The sequence below is a fragment of the Molossus molossus genome, unplaced genomic scaffold, assembly GCF_014108415.1.
Source record: "Molossus molossus isolate mMolMol1 unplaced genomic scaffold, mMolMol1.p scaffold_m16_p_11, whole genome shotgun sequence".
Classification (NCBI taxonomy): Eukaryota; Metazoa; Chordata; class Mammalia; order Chiroptera; family Molossidae; genus Molossus; species Molossus molossus.
Window position 1 is genome coordinate 5,035,281 of NW_023425346.1, and position 21,989 is coordinate 5,057,269.

The 21,989-nt window shown below is 47.2% G+C and overlaps 1 protein-coding gene across 2 annotated transcripts in view; it reads left to right on the forward strand.

Annotated features, from left to right (window-relative positions):
* The window catches only part of CNTNAP5 (contactin associated protein family member 5), an 883,849-nt gene that overhangs the window by 539,379 nt on the left and 322,481 nt on the right, over positions 1-21,989 (forward strand). For both annotated transcript variants that reach the window (XM_036254192.1, XM_036254193.1), the window contains exon 12: positions 16,364-16,483. In XM_036254192.1, coding sequence (XP_036110085.1) covers positions 16,364-16,483 — 120 coding nt within the window. The remainder of the gene's footprint in view (positions 1-16,363; positions 16,484-21,989) is intronic.

The window sequence follows — 21,989 nt, forward strand, 5'->3', positions numbered from 1 at the left end:
AAGGAGCTTCTTTACTTTGGGTCAGAAGACTCGTGGCTGCCTGTCATCTGCTGGTGTGCAGGCACGTGGTCAGGGAGCAGGCACGTGGTCAGGGAGCAGGCACGTGGTCAGGGAGCAGGCACGTGGTCAGGGAGCAGACAGCACCTGCCACAGTGATCAGCCACACAGGCCCACGCGCAGTGGCTGCTGCTAGCCTGACTGGGTGCTCCGGGAACCAGTGTTGGACCGAAGAGGCTGGTCAAGCCATCCATTCATAACAGTTCCCCATCAGGAGCTTTAACTTAACAAGTCAGAGGGCACGACAGGATAAGTGAAGACTCAAGCCAGTGTAATATGTATTTTCATAAAACATGAAAATAGCCCGGCGGGTGTGGCTCAGTGGCTGAGTGAAGACCATGTACCAAGAGGTTGCCAGTTCGATTCCTGGTCAGGGCACATGCTCAGGTTGTGGGCCTGATCCCCAGTGGGGGGCATGCAAGAGGCAGCCAATTGATGTCCTCTCTCATCTGTGTTTCTATGTCTCTCTCCCTCTCCCTTCCTATCTCTGGGATCAATAAAGAAAAAAAACAACATGAAAATAGATTCAGTGAAGGATGAGATCAGGCTCCAGGACCACCTTTCAGGGAAGCTGCATGCTCCCCTTAACCAGCAAAGAGTATTTCTCCTGGGGGTTCTCCTGTTAGCTGCCAAAGCTGTCCCTCTTCCTTCTTCCCTTCTGTCCCTCACTGTCTGACCAGGAACTGCATCTTCTTTCTCTAGAAGCCTTGCACAGAGTCCCCACCTGGGTTTTAGCATCAGGCTCTGTGCAGGCTGGTCTGCAGGAAGGCCACGGCCATGCGCCCGCTCAGTCACTGCCCCAGTGACCGTCCTGTCGCCCCTCCAGTCACGTCTGCGTGCCCCTGACAACCATCTCAGACTGGGTTTTGCAAGCTTGATGAATTCTCTAAGGGTATTTCTAATATTCCAGTTTACGGCTTCTGTTCATTCAATTTCCGTTTTCTCCCTCTTGGCTTGTCTCTACTGTAGATAAAGTTAACATTTATCAGGCATCTATAATACATCAGACAGTTTGCATATACTTCTGTAATATCCCATTGAGTCTTCAAAACAAGTCCATGAGGTAGGTATTGTTCTCATGCTGCAGTATGATTGGTAGCTTCTCCCTGTCTGGCTCCAGCGATCTAACTGCTTTTCAATTTTCTGAGACATTGCTGCACACACTGTGCTATTTAGCGTGAGCTCAGAGCAGAATGAAGATCTCTGGGCATCAGACAGAGCCCACGTCAAGATTCCAAGGCTCCTGCCTGCCCGAGAGAAGAACTCAGACACGTCTCTGCTAAGACAGGCTGCCAGCTTCGTGGTGACCGGGCAGGCAGCAGGCTGGGGACGCCTGCTGAGCCCGGGCTCTGGGCTGGGTCCGATGGCAGCTGCCAAGGGTCTGGGAGCTGTGGGATGCTGGAGATCCCATTTGAGATTTCTTTTCTCTAAATTGCTTTTAGAATGAGAAAATAAATCGCTGCACTTTGCAACTTTTAAAAAATTGACAAGGATCATGCACAGTTTCAAATTTTAAAAAGGATAGTTTTTATCAACTTTCTGACACACTTTTATAGGACTTTTATTTCCTTATATCTCTACAGTATGTTTTATTTAACTGCCTTCTTACATGATGTTTTACATTTTCTTTACAGAGAATAAATGACAATTCAGTTTTACTCTATCTAAATGATAATAGTTTTACTGTATATACCTATACATACATGTATATGTGTGTGTGTTTGTGTCTATATAAAATATATATATGTATGTGTGTATATATATATTATTTAGAAAACAATTTTTACAGCTTCACATTTTATTTTTGGTAATGTCCTATAAACTTTCAAAATACCCACTGCTTTTTTACTTTAATGTAAAACAGTATGATGATAGAATTAAAAAAAAATAAAATGCATGTTTTATTTTTACCTAGTTACCTAATAAACAAACCTTAATATAATGAATTTTAAATGTGAACATTTTTTAGGTATTTGTAGCACCAGATATATTTATTTTTAGGAATATCTCCAGGTGTTTCTGAGGCAGCATTTAAACCTGTCTTGTTTCCCCCATTCTTCCTAAGGTAAAACACACATACTGTCAGGTTTGCCGCCTTAGCCATTTTAAAGTACACAGGTCGGTGTTTGGCCAGTGTGGCTCAGTGGTGGAGCATCGACCCTGCACCGAGAGGTCACCAGTTCTATTCCTGGTCAGGTCACATGCCCAGGTTGTGGGCCCGATCCCCATGGTGGGGGCATGCAGGAGGCAGCCAGTCGATGTTCTCTCTCATGGATGTTTCTATCTCTCTCTCCCTCCCCCTTCCTCTCTCTCTAAAAATTAATAAAGAAAAAAAATTAAATAAAGTATACAGGTTGGTGTTATTAAACACATTTTGTACATCTGAAATTCTCTACACATTAAATAATACCCCATGCCATAGAAACTTTTAGGAACATGGTCGAAATTGGGAAGTCCTGTCAAATTCATAAATTACATGTGAGATTTAGAAGAAGTCCCCAGAGAGAGCGTGTGGCTGTGCACACATCAGACCTCGCTGTGCACACGTCAGACCTCGTTGTGCACACGTCTGGTGCTGAGGCTGCAGGTGGCACCCTCCCTCTGGCTGCAATAGGGAGACCTGACCACTGAGTGCGGCTGCCCACCCTGTGGCTGCGTGCCCTCCCCGATCTAAACTGAATACCATCAGGCACACCTGTCCCTTTACTGGGTCCCAGAGCCCCAGAGCTTGGCCACGGCTCCCTGGCATGAGGGGTGTGAGGGTGAAGAGGGTAGGAGAGAGAGACAATGCTATGGAGCAGTTGCAGTTAAATATTTTATTTTTAACCTGTTGTCATTAAACATCTTTTACAAAACTGGTCGTTGCATTACATGTCAGCTTCATCTGGCTAACGGGCATCGCCCCAGAGTCTCTTTGCAGCTATTTCTGCTCAGAGGAAACCATGAGAAAGCCCTTGTGGGAGGTTTGAAAGGTGAGGGCATGCAGCAGCAGGCTGTGGTTGGCGCTCGGGGCGGCAGGGTTGGGCTACAGGCTGGCACCGGCCGTGGGCACCTAGGAAATGTCACAGCTTTCAGTCGGTCCACCCGGGCTCTGGGCACGCGCAAGGGTTTGCTCGCTCTTTCTCCTGCGCCTCACACCCATCTACCCTTCTGGACTGGACTGCGGCTCCAGCATCCCAGGCAGACGCTGGCCTTCAGGGGCTGCCTCGCCGGCTCCCGCAGATCCCTGCAGCAGGCCACCGGACGGTCCATGCCTGTCCCCAGGGCTGCTCCTCTGACGGAAACAGGCTCACACACGTTTACAAAACTGCATAACCACGTGAACACATTGCCGGGTTTCCTTCCAGGGCTTTGCTGGTGCAGAAGCTGCAGCTTCCGAGGTTTTACGACACATTGTCTGCAGCCCAAGCTCTGTGTCTGGTTTCTTCTTGGTGGCGCGTAGCTTCATCAGTCAGTATTCTGTGACCCCGAGATGATGAGAAAAATGGTGAGCGTAATCTCGTGGGAAAATTACAACACTTTGAGCATAATCCAGATGAAATGGGCATGGCATGCATGAGTCGTCCTGGGTAACAGAGTTAAATGTCCTCTCAGGAAGAGCTACATGGGGCCTTTTGGTTTATTTTGGTGTCAAGTATTATGTGGGTTGCACATACTAAAGGATATACATTTTTCACTGTAAGGTTTCCTTCTTACAGCTTAAGAGTAGTCATTCACCAATTCATACAGTAAGACACACTCTTCACGGTGTGCAAATGCAAAACAGTTTATCTCACCAGCCTGGCGTCCGGAGAGGATTCCGGACTGGCTAACAGTGATGGGAATTGCGGACATGTGTAATTGTTCCCAAGGATGCCTGCAAGGTACCTTCCCTAGGATGTTTTTGTTTCTCTTTCACTTTGAGACCAGTTTTGGAAACCTATAACCACAGTATAATACACTATGAGTGTCTTTTGTTCAGCAGTTAGAGGAGAGAAGGTTAGAGCAAAGGACCAGTCGGATTCCCAGGCCCCTCCCCAGCTGGGCTGGCTTTGGGCAAGGGTCACACTCTAAGAAAGCATTTGCATGACCCTGAGCAGAAATGCTTGCCCCCAAGCCTGGCCCTCCGAAAGCTCCCAGGGTCTGAGCTAGTCTAGGGGCAAGGGGAAGGCAGGCTGCTCAAGGCAACTCCGTGACATAGGAAAGTAAAAGTCCCCTTTGGCTGACACTACACTGTGGTGTGGATGATCCATGGGGTCACACAGAGACTCAGGCCACTCGGTCAGTTTCCACTCCTTCTAGGACCTTGAATAACTCTGATTGTTGGTAGAGGAGAAGTATGTGAGAGTTATAGACACAAAGCTTCTCAGGGTCACACACGAGTGGGGCCCAGGCCCCGCCCCCACTCCTGGAGCAGTGCTGCCCACTGCTCGCCCACACTCGCCACGATGCCCTACGTCCGCCCCTGAGCCGTGCTGCCACCTGTGCTGGGAAGGCTGCAGGGGCCGCCAGCCTAGGACACGTCTATTCAGCTGCGCGGGCCCAGCTCACCTGCATCGAACGCATGCCATTAGCAGGCCCAGCTGTTCTTCTCGTCAACTGTAAACTTGACTTTGTACATTTGCTCATCAGTATCAATGGTGACATGTCCATTTCCTCTCTATAGTGTTAGAGAACACTTTTTCTTACTGCCCATCAGACTCCGTGTAATTACTGTAGTTATCAGGGTAGTGATTGCGCAGCAGGCGTTGTGTGAGAATCATAGCCACTGGGTGCAAAGGACACTCACCAGCCCGGGAGCTGCTCACCCAGCCAGAGTGTGGGGGCAAGGCTGTGACGCAGCTGAGTCTGAGGAGGGCTGCTGTCTGCTGGGCGCTGCAGTGTCCTCCGTGGACTCCGGGGCATGCAGGTGGGCACCCCGTCCTGGGGAACTGGAGTCAGAAGAGAAGTGGGGGCTGGCTTTTTTTTTTCTTTATTGATTTTAGAGAGAAAGGGAGAGGGAGAGAGATAGAAATATTGGTGAGAGAGAACATCAATTGGCCGCCTCCTGCATGCCCCCCACTGGGGATCAGGCCCACAACCTGGGCATGTGCCCTGACCGGGAATCGAACTGGTACCTCTTGGTCCATGGGTTGACACTCAACCTCTGAGCCACACTGGCTGGACTGGGGCTGACTACTTCTGAGCACTGACTGTGTGCTTGCCTGGAACGTTATTACAAGCCTTCTGAAGGTCTGTTAGCAACACCCTGTTATGTTAAAGGAAACAGAACCATAAACAAGTAATGAGGCTGCCTTTCTAAACACATAAGCAGCAAAGCTAGCATCTGAATGCAAAACTTCTCGGATTAGGAACCTCTCCCTTTCACTGCGCCCAGTGAGATCTGCTCTCCAGGAACTTGCCTTTGGGTTGGGAAGTCCAGGCTGACCTCCTAGAAACCAGCAGGGACCCTCTCCACCTGCCTGGGAATGGACTGCCCGATGCGTGGCCTCAGCCAGGAGCAGGCGGATTAGGCCAGTGCCCTGGACTCGGCTGTGACAACAGGGTGTGGCAGGCTCCTCGTACTGGTTAATGCTTGGAGTAGAGAGGTTGGGGATACCCACTTGGAAGCCCCACTCACCAGACAGCAACTTCAATACTAAAGCCAAGGTCACCGAGTGACACCTCTGAGTGCTGGTGACACCCCCCACCCCCATCATATGCTTTCTTTTGTGTGGTCTCCTGCATCTTCATGTAACTGGAAATGTATTTTGGATTACAATGACAGATACCATTAAGGCTTAAATCTTCACATTGCATTATGTCAACTTGTAAACAAGTATTCTCTCCATCAGAAAATAATATTTCTGCCCATTTCTCTTTAATTAATGTCTAATTCATCTCATCAAGTCCGATGCTCAGATAGATGGAGTGGTAAATCAGCTACATAATTGTTGTCTTCAAATTCGAACACATATGGACCTGTCCCTGTGCTGTGCTTGACGTCTTTCAAAAAGACCTGCCTTGCCTCTGCCTTGCTGAGCCCGTCAGCCTTGCTTGGGGCTGGGAGTGCAATGGTCTCTTCACTTGTCTTCTGCCCCAGTCCCTCTAGTCTCCCAGAAGGCCATGTTCCTTAGACACCCGTGGCTGCCGTAGATCCCTCAGGCACCTGTTCATTCAGATATTTCTACACTCACCATCAGTCATTTATTCAACACCTACTGAGAACCAGACCAGCACCTGAAATTACAGAAATATTTAAGATGCAATTTTAAAAAACATTATCATGTTAATGAAGACTATAGCATAACCTGCTCCCATACCTGACTTAACATTTGAGAGTCAAGGAAATCTCTTATTTGTCTATGTATCCCCAGCACCTGACTCTACACCCAACCCATGGTTGGGATATGGAACATATTTGATAAATTCCCTGAAGAATCATGTAAATGTACTCAATTCTTGTTTGTTTTAGTATGTTTATAAATGGTAACAATCACATAGTTCCCGTTTATTGAATGTCTACTGTGGGTGCAACATTGTGGCGGCCCATTTTGATACTTTACCTAATCTAATTCTTACAAAATATGTTCAAGGGAAATAAAACTCAAGGAGGTAAGCAACTTGCCAAAGTATTTGTAAATCATCATTGGTGTTTGGATTCAGAGCTATCAGCTTCCAAAGAATTTCTAGAGCAACAAGGAAGGTCATCTAATTAGGGAGTTAGTGATTGCTCCTGATTTTCACAGATATGGGATGCATTTTACCTTCCAAAGAAGTATAGTATCATGAGGCAAAATGAAAGGGAGAGAAAACACACAGAAACATAGCATTCTGGGCAAAAGCTGAAATTATCTTCACTGGGTCTGTCAATTCTTACTAGAAACTTGAGTTTTCCACAAAGGGGACAAAATTGTAAAAAAAAAAAAAAAAACCCTCATGCTATATGTATTTAATAAGTATGGATTTCAATGTTTATTTAGAATAAGCCTTCTTAGGTTTTACCTTGTAGAAGAATCACCCAGAGATGTTAAAACACGGTTACTACAACCTCCTGTGCAGAGGCCCAGGATGGAGCTCCACACTCTGCTCCTCTGGTGAGCTCAGAGCGATGCCGCTGATCTCAGGGTCACACAGGAGAACGCTGCTTGGGACTCGCTCCTGCAGAAGCTCTGGGTGTGCTCTGAGGTCATGCTACATGATGCCTCCAGATTCCGTGCACCGGTGAGCTAGACGTAATTCACATGTGGATTACACGGAAGGGTTAGATTAAGTGTGTGTGCCTATTTCTATATTAAATACAACACATTATTAAGGATAATTACTGTATGTTTTATAAATTCATTTACTGGATCACAGAAGATAAAGATGGCCTGTGGTATATAACAGGCATATTAGATACAAGATTTTCAATGCGTTTTTAGCAACTGTTGCTTCATTGTATCTTTATTTCAATTTCTTATTGTAGTTTCTAAAGGGGAAAATGAAAGATTGGTGTAGTTTTGAGTGGAGATGAAGATGGACATGGGCATACTTCTTTGGCTTTTGAAACTCACCAGCGGTCTGACAGGCCAGTTGCTAGATTTGAACACTGTGGCCAATGGACAGGACCCCCAGGCTCTGGGGCACTATGTCCTGGGAGACACTAGAGCACTTTCTGGCACATATCTCATGACCTGGTGCCCCTCAATGTTGCTCAGGTTTATGGAAACATAATTTTACATCATACATTTCACCCATTTTAAGTATATAAGTTCATTTTTTAGTATATTCATAGAGTTGTACAATCATCATTGCTACCTGATTTCAACACCCAAGAAAACAACCTCATACACATTAGCGGTAATTCCTCATTCCTTTTTTTTTTTTTTAAATTAATTCCTCATTCTTGATGCCCAACCCCTCGATCCCTGCCCCCAGCACCTGGCAGCCACTAGTACACTTCCTGTCTGCATAGACTGGTTTAACGTGGACATTCCACCTACATGGAATCATGCAGTATGTGAGCTTCTGCGACTGGCTGCCTTCCCCTCACATAATGTTGCAAGGTACACGCTTCATGCATGTTGTAGCATGTATCAGCACTTCATTCCCTCCATGGACTAATACTACTTCCCTGTGTGAAAGATCACATTTGTTTATTGGCTCCTCGGCTACAGGCATTTGGTTGTTTCCATTTTGTGGTGATTACGCGTCATGCCCCTATGAACATCCATGTGTGGAATTTGATGTGGTCATATGACGTTATTTTTATAGACTAGATATCTAGGAGCAGGATTGTTGGCTCATATTTCTCTTATTAAAAATCTTTTATTTTTAAATAATTCACTGTAAATTAAAAAAAAAATACCCAAAGGTACTTTTTACCCTTCACCCAGTTTCCCCAATGCTGACATCTCGTATGACTGTGTGATGTCCTCCAAACCAGCAAAATGACACTGGTAGGATATAGAAAGCTTATTTAGAGTGCTCCATTTTGACATGCACTAGTGTGCATGTGTGTGCATGTGTGTGGTGTGCATGTGCGTGTGGTGTGCATGTGTGCACGTGTGTGTGGTGTGCATGTGCACACATGTGTGTGCATGTGTGTGGAGTGCATGTGCGTGTGGTGTGCATGTGTGCACGTGTGTGTGGTGTGCATGTGCGCGTGTGTCTGTGCCTGTGTGTGGTGTGCCTGTGTGGTTCTGTTTAACTTGATCACATTCAGAGTTTTGTGGAATCAGCACTTTGGTCAAGATCACAACTACTTCCCACGCTGTCCCGTGACACCCACGCCCCTCACCTCAGCCTTAACCTTGACCAACCGCCAACATGCTCCATCTCCACTAACCTCCTTTTAAGTGATGAAAATGTTACAGAATCAATGTCTATTTTCAGCCTGTACCAACCATGTGCACACTGGGGCAGCAGAAGGTCTATTTTCTAATGTAATCCCCTGACACATTTTTTGAACTAATTTCAAAAATCCCATCCATTTTTAACATTTTTTTTTTTTCTTTTCTTTTCTTCAGTGAAACTAGGTCAGGGCCAAGTCCTACAAACCTATTGAACAAGCAGTTTGATCAATTTAATTAAATAAATCACTGTTAAATACAACATGCTTTGCATACATTTATTTAATAGGATTAATTTGTCCTTATTAATGTCTGTGGGCCCACGTAGATCTGTAACTAAATGCATATGTGTGCCTGGCCGGAGTGGCTCAGTGGTGCAGCATTGACCCATGCACCAAAAGGTCACCAGTTCAATTCCCGGTCAGGGCACATGCCCAGGTTGTGAGCCTGATCCCCAGTGGGGGACAGCAAGAGGCAGCCAGTCAGTGTTCTCTCTCATCAATGTTTCTATCTCTCTCTCCCTCTCTCTTCCTCTCTCTCTAAAATCAATTAAAAAAACTTTAAGGAATATGTATATAGATTTGTAACTAAATACACAGTCATGTGGTACATATTAGATATCTGGGGACACAAGGATCAAGGAGGGAAATAGGACCAAAACATTTTTAAAGCTTTGAAAATACTATGTACTTGTCATGTGAGTTTTATGTCCATTCCTATAGTTTTATAATAGGAATATAACTGGTGGGCAGAAAAATGGTAGCTCTGACCTTGGTGCTTGAAAAGGTGAGGTCTAAATAAAACTATTTTGCTGTCTGAATACTACCATTATCTTTAATGAGAATGGGCTTCATGGGGACATTTCGAATTGGACCTTAGGCAATAAATTAGCTGCCAGAAACAGCTTCAGACTATTTTCCTTAAATATGGAAACACTGATTTAACTGTTCTGTCCAGCTACATTTTATATCTGCTCATATTAATTTAAAAATTGATTCTGAAGAGCTTAATGTGTTCATCAGAGTCCTTTCCATTGATGAGCAGGATCCGCGCGTGTGCCGTGACATCAGACCTTCCTCTGCAGCTCTAGCGGCTACTGTTGTAATGAAGGCAAATCTGGCCGCTGGTGAAGTTTCTTCCATTTTTCCTTCATGCTCCCCTTTCTTCCCACAGGAAACTTGGTGGTTGTCCTATAGTGGTCTCCAGTGGCAACTTAAAACGTTATAAGAGTTATTTTCTCTTTTTAAATGAGTAGAGATGATCATTTAATTTTTCTTTTTGTCTCTAAAATATATATTAGGGGCATTTGTGCATGCATATGTGCATATTTGTGTATATATATATATGTGTGTGTATATATATGTTTATATATATGCACATATAATATGTGTATATAAATATTAGTAATTTTCTAACATTAAACCATTCTTGCATTTTTGGATTAAGCCCACACTTGGCCATCATGTCTTTTTATTTTATTTTTTTCATTTTTTTCTTTATTGGTTTTAGAGAGAGAGGAAGGAGAGAGAGAGAGAGAGATAGAAACATCGATGAGAGAGAACATTGATTGGCCGCCTCCTGCACGCCCCCCACTGGGGATCAGGCCCACAGCCTGGGCATGTGCCCTGACGGGGAATCGAGGCAGCAACCTCTTGGTACGTGGGTCAATGTTCAACCACTGACCCACGCCATTTGGGCCATTATGTATTTTTAAAATACCTTATTGGGTTCTGTTTGCTGAAACTTTGTGTAAGTTTTTAGTATTACTCATAAATGAACCTGAAGTGTCCTTTCGGGTGTGATCTTTGTTAGACTTGGGGATCACCTTTATGCTTTCTGTTGACAAAGGACGGTACCAGGATGTGAGACCTCAGTCCTTGAGTTTGGCAGAGCAAAGAATTCAGAACCAAGAAATCAAATAAAAGTCTAGGTTTACTCAGAAAGTCACAGAACCCGCTGGGCTTAGGAAAAAGACAAATCAAGAAAACACATCTGGGGGAAACATAGGGAGAAAGAAGTAGGCTTGATCCAGAGAGAGAGAGACAGACAGACAGAGGAGAACAGTGAATAGGATTTTGTCTTGAAGGGTGTCATCTGGTTTTTCTAAAGGCAGGGTTTTTCAGGGGAGGGTCCCGATAGAATATCCATGAGCTTTCCACGGGGATCCTCTTCAGGGTCTTGCTGTCTAGTGTTTGTTCTGTGCTAGGGTAGGGGCACTGATCAAGGCCTCTGGTCCTGAGGTCAGCCATGGCCTTACTCCATCTGATCTTTCTACTGCTCTGAGCCTGGAGCTAAAACACAGCTGAGGCCTAGATGTCATCTCTAGTTTGACCAGAACCCTGTCTCTGTGGTCAAGAGACCTGGAGCTCCGCTTCCCGCGTTACTGAGATGGGTCAGAATCTCACGGTGTCGAGGGCTCACTGCTCAAGGGAAGTGCCATGCGAGGGCTTCTACGGGAGCCACATAGGTCACTGCCCAGCCCCTGTCCCTCCTCTAATGTCAGCACGTGGCTAGCAGCATGCCGAGGCAGGGCAGGTCCGGGAGAGTCTCCACTCAGGACCAGACAACATGCTGGGGAGGAAAGGTCACCCTGGTGAGGTCCCACCTTCCAACGTTGCCAGGTGCCTGGGGCTTTCTGCCCTGGGCGACCTTCCCTATACCTAGGCTATTGTTCCTATTCTGCTCATTGCTGCCTAACTGCTTACTAAATCACGACCTCTGTGTAACAATTTTAAAGGTATCTTTTTGTTTTCTCTGTGCTGTGGAAAGTATAAGAAGTATTATAGTAAACTATACTGTAAAAGAAACCATGTGATTCTTTGTTATTGTTGCTGAAAGTGTTACAGATATCTCTGAAACCATATAATTCTAATGCCTTGTTCTAAGGGAGATTTTTAAATAATTTTTTTAAATTTCTTTCATAGGAATTAGTCCTAATGTTTTTTTTATTTTATTTTTTATTTTTACTGGGGTTAATGTTGGGAAGTTTAAGACCATGAATTACCTGAGATCAAAGACCATGTATTTCTCAGTTTAGCTTTCTGAGCACCTTGGCTAGAGTCACAGCAAAGTGGGAAGGCGCTCAGTGAGGTGTCCGCATTGTTGTGGTCAGTGCACCAGGCCCCCAGACAGGAGGGGTCACAGCACACAGGCGGCGCTTGTACTTCCTGGAACCCTCGGTCATTGAACATATGCTCACTTCCTTCTAAAGCTTCACATAAACAGTAGTAAATTATATACATTTTAAAATTTTTTTGTCCTTATTGACTTTTAGCGAGAGAGGAAGGGAGAGAGAGATATATCGAAGAAAGAGAACACTGATTGGCCGCCTCCTGCATGCCCTCCACTGGGAGTCGGACCCACAGCCTGGGCATGTGGCCTGACCGGGAATAGAAGCAGTGACCTCATGGTGCAGGGTTGGCACTCAACCACTGGGCCACACCGGCTGAGCTGTATAACTGTTCTTAAATGGCTTAGTCTGCCGCTAATCAGAGAAACACCTTTTGTCTTAAGCACAACCAGACCTTCGGCTCTAGTGATGGGGTGATCCTAAGAGATCTGAACAGGGACCTGGCTGGGGGAGAGAAGCTGAAGGGAGAGACAGTCGGTCTGGAGTAGCGGCCAGCGTAGCCAACCTCCATTGTAACTGAAGTCTGAGCTTAAGTGACAACATGTTTAACCAAGGCAGCACCTCGTGTGCTGCACAGACTTCTCAAGCGCACAATGAATGTTCTGTGTCGCCTTCCACATCTCATGTGAAATGTGCCTCTACATTCCAGAGCCTGACTCCACCAAGAGAAAATACCTGAGAGCACTCACACGGGATTTCCCAAGAAGGGTCCAGCCAGGTTGTACTATAGTCAAGTCCTTGGAGATGAAACTGCACGCATTCGCTTAGAGTGACCAGTAGTTCCGAAACCACAGTTAAATATGAGAGGAAGTCCAAAACATCACCTGACATTGCAGAACAGAGACTAACATGGACTCTCTCTCTCTCACACACACACGCACAGGCACATGCATACGCACACACAGTTGGAGGAAACAGTGTATTTAAAGAGATGAAAATGTCAAAGAAACTACATTATAATTAATATTTTCATAGATATTAGAGATATGGTGCATCAATGAATTAAGCATTGCATGCTATTTTTTTTAAATATTCAGAAGGAAAATTAAACACTACAGATTTTTACAATGTTACAATTGAAATAGCCAAAAACTGAAAATGACCCAAATGAACTAAGAATGAAAAGCCAATATCTGCACAGAAGGGAGTTAGGGCCTATTAACTTTTCATAACAAGCCTTGTGATGCATGATGTGAAAATCACAAGCCTCGTTATCACTAAAAAAAAAAAAGTACTAAAAAAAATCAAGTAAACAAAAACCTGACACAAAAAGAGGCAATATTTCATGGAACAGTAACAACAGCAGTCGTGGTCACAGCTCGTGTTCATCAAGCCCTCTGCTGAGGCTGTGTGCGGCCATCCCTGAGTCTGCACTGCACCTGCAGGAGACAGGGATGGCCCGCCTATGTCCACGGGAGAACGTCAGTGCACCTGCAGGAGACAGGGATGGCCCAACTATGTCCACGGGAGAACGTCAGTGCACCTGCAGGAGACAGGGATGGCCCGCCTATGTCCACGGGAGAACGTCAGTGCACCTGCACGAGACAGGGATGGCCCGCCTATGTCCACGGGAGAACGTCAGTGCACCTGCAGGAGACAGGGATGGCCCGCCTATGTCCACGGGAGAACGTCAGTGCACCTGCACGAGACAGGGATGGCCCGCCTATGTCCACGGGAGAACGTCAGTGCACCTGCAGGAGACAGGGATGGCCCGCCTATGTCCACGGGAGAACGTCAGTGCACCTGCAGGAGACAGGGATGGCCCGCCTATGTCCACGGGAGAACGTCAGTGCACCTGCACGAGACAGGGATGGCCCGCCTATGTCCACGGGAGAACGTCAGTGCACCTGCAGGAGACAGGGATGGCCCGCCTATGTCCACGGGAGAATGTCAGTGCACCTGCAGGAGACAGGGATGGCCCGCCTATGTCCACGGGAGAACGTCAGTGCACCTGCAGGAGACAGGGATGGCCCGCCTATGTCCACGGGAGAACGTCAGTGCACCTGCAGGAGACAGGGATGGCCCAACTATGTCCACGGGAGAACGTCAGTGCACCTGCAGGAGACAGGGATGGCCCGCCTATGTCCACGGGAGAATGTCAGTGCACCTGCAGGAGACAGGGATGGCCCGCCTATGTCCACGGGAGAACGTCAGAGCACCTGCAGGAGACAGGGATGGCCCAACTATGTCCACGGGAGAATGTCAGTGCACCTGCAGGAGACAGGGATGGCCCAACTATGTCCACGAGAGAACGTCAGAGCACCTGCAGGAGACAGGGATGGCCCAACTATGTCCACAGGAGAACGTCAGAGCACCTGCAGGAGACAGGGATGGCTCATCTATGTCCACGGGAGAACGTCAGTGGCCGGGAGAGCCCATCAGCTCTCTGTTGCTGTGCGTGAGCCACAGCACAAGGCAGCATCGGGAACAGACAGGATTGCATGTAGTTTTGCTGGTCCTTGAGCAACTCACACTGAGTGCTTCTGGCTGGGTCTCCTCGGGCTGCAGTTAGGTGGCAGCGAGAGTTGTGACCACTCAGTACTTAAATGTGGAGCGCGGCTTCAGAGCTCACTCCCATAACCAGTCTCATGAGCGCCCACGCTCCCTTGGGGGCCTTTCCCCAGGGCTGCGACTGGCTTCCCCAAGAGTCAGTGAACCAGGAGTTCCCAAGGTGGGGGTCACTCTTTCTCTCTCTTTTTTAAAAATATGTTTTTATTGATTTTCTTAGAAAGAGAGGAAGAGAGAGATAGAAACATTGATCAGCTGCCTCCTGCATGCCCCCTGATGGAGATTGAGCCCACATCCTGGGCATGTGCCCTGACCAGGAATAGAACTGGGACCCCTCAGTGCATGGGACGACGCTCAATCCACTGAGCCACACCAGCCAGGCAGAGCCATTCTCTTTTTATAATCAAATTTTGGAAATTATATTTATCACTTTTGTTATATTCTGTTAGAAACACGTTTACGAGTCCAGCCCCCACTCCAGGGCAGGGCATGCATTCATAAGCCAATTATGGTGCCAGGAGGTGAGGACAGAACGCGTCGGCTTAGCTGTGCCTACCACAGGTGCATTGGCTTACCCAGGCTGCCACAGGTGTGAGAAGTGGCCTTGTGAGGCAAAACCACTGACTGGACTCCAGGGCTCATGTTCTTAACCACTATGCTTGTTATAGTGGGACTGTGGGAGTTGCTGGCGAGGTGACTTTTGTATGGATGGCATTCAACCAAACGTGTTATTGGAATTGAGCAAAGAGAAATAAACTATGTACATGGTCAGTGTGTAGGGTGGAACTATATCCGTGCATACAAGGATAACCTTGAGTTCATTCAATTTATAAAAACTCAAGCCCTCTCATGATTTAGAACTTTACTGGTGATGAATTATTTGAGGCACCTCTCATACTTGACCATGATAAATGGCAGCTTTGTTTTCTTGGGAGGGACATTCTCGTCCCAAGGACATGCCGGGGATGGGGATGCATCAGTGCTGTGTCTTTAAAGCGATTGGGAGCTGCTGAGGCCTTCAGAGTGTGGGAGATGACCCCAGGGGATGTGCACCTGCTGCTCTGAGTCATCCTGTTGTCTGCAGCTTCAGGCAACGTCACTCTTATGCATGAAAGCAGATGCCTCCTTTACACCCCTCTGGACTTACTCGCGCTGATGGAATGAGAGTTTATATTTCTCGTATCTGTGGATTGGTCAAGGCACCCCATCTCGGGGCACCTGTGTCTGCCCCTGTCTGAACACAGAAAGACCTTGGTGTCCTCCTTTGTGCTCTGTCGTCCAGTGGCAAACCACACTGTTGACATGATGTAAGGCCTCAGTAAATGCTTGTTAGGTCAAAATAAACTTGATTGGGCACCTCCTATGTATTAGTTACCATGCTGAGCTTGGGATATATAAAAATACGATAGTGCCATTCTGTTGTATTAGTAGAAAGTCATGACTGTATATGTTCATTCAGTTTTTCATTCACTAATGACCACCTGCTGTGAATGGGGCATCCTGCTGGATGCGGGAGGACAGCATCCCGAGCACATGGCCACTCCCATAATTCTGTAACCACGGGGAGGCCGGGCAGTGCAGGGCGACCGGGCACCCAGGGGGACGTGCATGTCAGCACAGAGAGGGGTGTGGCAGAGGTGAGGGGGGGCCTTTGGAAGGCGGGACTGCTGAGCTGGTTAGAATGACTCGTGGTGAATGGAGGATGGGACCCCATCGATTATCGGGATGCTGGTATGGTTAGACTTGGGGGGAAGTTGAGGTATAGGAGAAGGGAAGGAAGTCAGCACTGAGAAGCAATAGAAGTAGAAGTCACTGGTTCCTGCAAGGAGTCTGCAGGGCCATGAACATTTCTCCCTGCTGCCTTGTGTCTCCTCAGCCCTCTACGAGCGATCCTGCGAGGTGTACCGGCACCGAGGGCACACGGCTGGGTTCTTCTACATCGACCCGGATGGCAGCGGGCCGCTGGGACCTCTCCGGGTGTACTGCAACGTCACAGGTGAGGGTGCCGGGTTCCCACTCACGCTCTGTCTGTCTATGTGATGGTACACGGCAAAGAGAAATCCACGGTAAGGGAAACTTGCAAATACGAGGTCAAGTTCGGGGGAAATGTTATCTTAGTAAATAATAGAATTAGCAGCTGTGTTGTTTTCATGAGAGAAGAATACTTGTTAGCAGTCTTCATATTCCACCGACACCAAGAACGAGTTACCAGGCATTTTCTGTAGAACTTGTCACAATATTTTCTCTCTTAGAACTCAAAACCAGAAAGCAAATGAAAACAACCAATCAAACAATAATCACACCTCAAAACGAACAGGAAACCTTGGCTCAGGTGGCAGGAAAGCTTGATTCATGTCTGGCCCTGAGGACTGTGAACCCGCCTTCTGCCAGCGTATCCCCTGTGCCTCAGTGACATGGGCCAGGGAGTCCCTGTGACCTGGAGCTGAGACACAGACACACTCGGGGGTGGCAGCAACCAGTCAGACTGCTTATCCAGCAGACACCTAACAAAAAGGAATGCAATCTCTTTTCGTTGTGTTCTGGCAATTTTATTTATCATGCTACTTCATTCTAAAGGGCAGGAGGACCTAGTCAGAGTCCATCATTACATGTGTTTAGAGACAGCTCATGGTCACTCATTTATTTTAAAGAATAATTCCACAAAATTAAAATGTGATATAACAGTGTCCTAAAAATCTAGCCTCATGAGCGCACTCTGCATGGTGAGTGTCATCAGTTGGCACACCCACATTTTTTGTTTTCTCTTTATTGATTTCAGAGAGAGAGGAAGGGAGAGGGAGAGAGAGACAGAAACATCGATGAGAGAGAACATCGACTGGCCACCTCCTGCATGCTCCCCACTGGGGATTTGGCCCACAACCTGGGCACGTGCCCTGACTGGGAACCAAACCGGCAAACTCTCAGAGCAGGGGTTGATGCTCAACCACTGAACCACACCGGCTGGGCCACATCCAAGTTTGTAGATTCAGTCACTCACTGTTGGAGAGGCCAGCAGGATCACACAGTGAAACGAGAAAGCAGGGCGCTGTGGAGGCTCACTGAGTTTTCTGGCCCCGGTTTCTCTGCAGCAAGGCAGCCTTCTGTGCAGAGCTTCGTTCGTAGCCGACACTGTCCTGGGCACTGGGAATGTGCAGGAAAACCAGAACCAGACATGGTCACTGTTGCTCAGGAAGCAGTGGGGTTGGGACAATGCCATGCAATCGCACAGGCAGAAATGCAAGCAAACCTTTGCAAAAATGGTGATTGCGGACACTGAGCAATTTACACATCTGAATACAAAGGGCAATGTTTTTTTTTGTGTTGTTTTTTTTTCCTGCAGAAAATGCTGGTTACATGGAATTGAATGCCATTTCATTGCATTTCCATAATCCTTCCTCTGCAAAATGCGTAGATGCTGCTTCTCCACAGTGTTATAACATAAATTAGGACTCGTGGTGGCGTTTTCTTTTTATGGTTGTGGCAACCTACAGTGTTCAACCACCTGGTCAATACTAGGTAGGGTTCTCTGCAGACCCTGGCTATTTAAAAATGTAATTAACATATAGATCTCTGGGGGCTCTTGCTAAAAATATAGATGTCCCAGCCCCCAAAGTTCTAGTCCAGTAAATGCACTGTTACTGAACACTCCAAGGAATCTGATGTCCTTGTCCCAGGTCCACACTGTGCCAAAAAACAAGGAAGTGATTTGGGTGCAAAATGAGCAAAGGTGTCAGTGCCCACTGATGACTGATCGGTACCCACCAACTCCAGTACTGAGCTGAAAGTTTACAAATACTATTTATTTAAATTCTCACAACAGAAATTTGAGGTGATGTGTTTATCTCTATCTTACATGGAAGAAAAGAGAGTATGAGGATATCATGACTTGCTCGAGGTAGTAAATCTGGAACTGATAATCAAGACTCTGGAACAAAAACAAGCTCTGGCTCAGTAATAGTCTGTATCACTCAACATTAATTGGATACTTTGTATCACTTACACTTTGCTTTAAACAGTGCTTTAACTCATTATAAAATAAATCAATATTAGTTATAATATTTTTTTTAAATTGAAGAAAATGTTAAAGTCACCTATAGACCACAGTCCAGAGATTGGCATTGCTATTTTATTGCTAGGATTTTCTTGTGACTTTTTTCTATGAATGTAGATGTGTGTTTTTTGTATGAGTGTATTTTTTTTTCATTGATTTTAGAGAGAGGAAGGGAGAGGGAGAGAGATAGAAACATCGATGAGAGAGAACATCAATTGGCTGCCTCCTACACCTCCTTCACTGGGGATTGGGCCACAACCTGGGCATGTGCCCTGACTGGGAATCCAACTGGCGACCTCCCGGTGCAGGGTCAACGCTCAACTGCTGAGCCACATTAGCTGGGCCTATGAGTATATTTTTTAAATATTTATTTTACAATTATGAATTTAATAGATTACATAGACTTGTCCTCATATCATTATAACCTACTTACAAATTAAAATATGTACATAAATATAGCATACATGTTTAAACTCTCCAAATTAATATAACTTCAGTGACACAGAGGCTGTGGTGGATGCACTGGGCTCATTCCCATGGAGTCTCCCCGTGTCGTTGGGAAGACTTCTCCGGGGTCACGGTGTCGTTCAGCCCAGGAATGGCTCACGGGGATGTCTGCTCGCGTGTAAAGTCATGGTCTTGCTGATGTGACCTGAAGGAATCAGGTTCTGAGTCCCGTCCCAGAAACACCAGGCGTCATCATGTCCGATCGGGAGTTTCTTTAAACATGTTTTTGGTCACATGCAGTTGAAAATACACAGTTTTTTTGTTTGTTTGTTTTGTTTTTTGTGTTTTGTTTTGTTTTCTACAACAAGCCTCTTGTAGGCTGCATTGCTTAGTCCTCATGGTTAACTGAGAACTGTTCTAGCACAGAAATAGAACGGCATTTGAGTCCTTCTTTTTCCATCTGTAAAATGTTAGAAGGTCTTACATGGGAGTAACATGAAACACCAGCAAAAGAGTGACACGGGGGTTCAGGGAAGAGAGGGGGAGAAGGGTCAAAGGAGATGGACCCGGAACAGACGGGGTAGGAGGAGCAGGGAGATCCGGTCTGTGGCCACCCTGCTCTGCGGAAGCCCCAACAGGCAGTCTTCTGCCCGGTCGGTGGCAATGCCGCAGGGAGTGTGAACACCCTGGTGGTCTGGGTGCCCCTGGCCCCTCTGCAGGTCTCGAAAATAGCACCTGGGCCAGGCGGTCCCTCAGGCCATCCTGATTCAGGTCCCTGGGCGGTCCTGGGAGGTTCCACAGGAAAGGGGAAGTGTCTCCTGTGAAGTCTGCAAATATTTGACGTCATGGAGATGAAAGGGATGGCTTCAGTTGTGGAAGACAGTTCATTTGAATTCCAAAAGCATCTCTGCCTGTGTAGGCCCAGTGGCTTCGTGCCCTCCCTGGGGATGACCGTCTGTGCACCTCTCAACCATGGAGGATCCCAGGGAGAGGAGACCCCGGAAGCTCAAGCAGCTGTCTCTGTGGGTCTGAGCCAACAGGACCTGTGCATGCAGAAAGGGGTTGGTTTAGGGAGCAACCTGAAGGGCTGGTTAGGCTTATTGATCAAGTGGACTGGATCTAGGCCTCCACAAATGTTGACAATGTGCCCCGCTCAAGACTACGTCACTTCCCCCCAGGACGAATGGGTGGGAGGTAGGGGGGGCCCCGTGTTTGGCTGTAAGATTGACTGAAGCTATAGATGAGGAAGATAAAGAATTTTCTGCAGCTTGGCCAGTGTGACTCAGTGGTTGAACGTCGACCCTGCACCAAGAGGTCGCTGGTTCCATTCCCGGTCAGGGCTCGTGCCCAGGTTGTGGGCCCGATCCCCAGTGGGGACATGCAGGAGGTGGCCAATCTATGTTCTCTCTCATCGATGTTTCTATCTCTCTCTCCCTCTCCTTTCCTCTCTCTAAAATCAATAAAGAAAAAAAAATTAAAAAAAGAACTTTCTGCAGGAATATACATTTGACCTAATTTTCACGTCTAAATGATTTATGGTTTACTTCAGCTCGCTGTAAACGTGCACATCCCAGGCCCTGTGTGAGCTGCTAATTTTTGTTACTACAGAATTGTGTCGGCACAATTGTCTAGGCATGCGCAGTAAAATTCCACAAAGTGAGCAGCATGAAAACAAACGAGCAAACTAAAGACAGAAGCACGCTGTTCGCAGCTCTGGAAATGGAAGCCAGAAGCCAGGCGCCTCCAGGGCCAGCTCTCTCTGGAACCTGCAGGGAGGGGCCTCCCTTGCTTTTCCTAGCGTGTGGTGTTTTGTTTTGGTTTTTTCTTTATTTTAATTTATTTTTCTTTATTGATTTTAGAGAGAGAAGGAAGAGGGAGAGAGAGAGAGAAACATGGATGAGAGAGAACATCGATTGGCTGCCTCCTGCATGCCCCCCACTGGGGATCGGGCCCACAACCTGGGCCTGTGCCCTGACTGAGAACCGAACCAGCGACCTCTTGGTGCACGGTCGATGCTCACCCACTCACTGAGCCACACCGGCCAAGCGTAATCCAAGAATGCTTAAGCACGCAGGACTATGTCCTGCCCCTGAATGAAGGGTCATGAAGTTCACGAGCACCGGCAACGGAACACCATCCTCACTCATACATGGCAGTTAGCACCGCTCTCTCTCTGGAGGGCAGTGGATACCTCAAATGGCTTGCGCCAGGAGGACTGTCGACAAAGGCAGGAGCCTACAGGAATACATAACGGGAGGGGTTCCTACTGCAGAGCTGGCAAGAGGGCTGCTCCCGTCCCCGACACAGAGTGAGAGCAGAGGGCTGCCCTGCAGGTGGGAAGGCAGCGTGCGGAGGAGCTGTGCCCTCCTGTGGGGATGCCAGCACGCAGCTCGGAGCACAACTGCCACCTGTCCTGCTCTTCCACGCTCCTCTCTGTGTCCCCGTTGAGCAAACCGGCCAGAAGTCTGAAGAAGGCAAGGGCATTCACTGAGGCAGGGCAGTCTTCTCCAACACAGGAGGGCAGCCGAAGGGTTGGCGGGCATCCGATAGGGTCATCCACGTCAGCCTGTTAATGAGCTGTTCAAAGACGTCTGTGGAGAAATGATTAGAATTCACCAAGAGTCAAAGATGGCAGGGAAGCAAAGCCACAGCCCTTGCAGATAGCTCACGCGTGGACGTAGTCCATAGGCCCCAACCTGAGGCGGAGAAGCCCTCCTTCTGCAGGGTGGATGAGAGCGAGGTTAGGATGAGGCCAGAGACACACACTACTGCAGAGAACGAACTGACTCTGAAAGTCGTACCACTGTTGGTGAACAACTGGGCGAGGGGACAGCGAAGAGAAGGCGTGACGTACTGAAACGCCACGTCTTGTTAAAGGGAGGTCTGGGTCCTGTGCCATGTTCGGGTGGTGAAGTCTCCTGGATTGGATGTGGACAGTTTCCACCCGTGATGTAAAGTTTGTGGTCATTGTGGGCTACATCGATCTCATTGGGCAAGTTGGAAG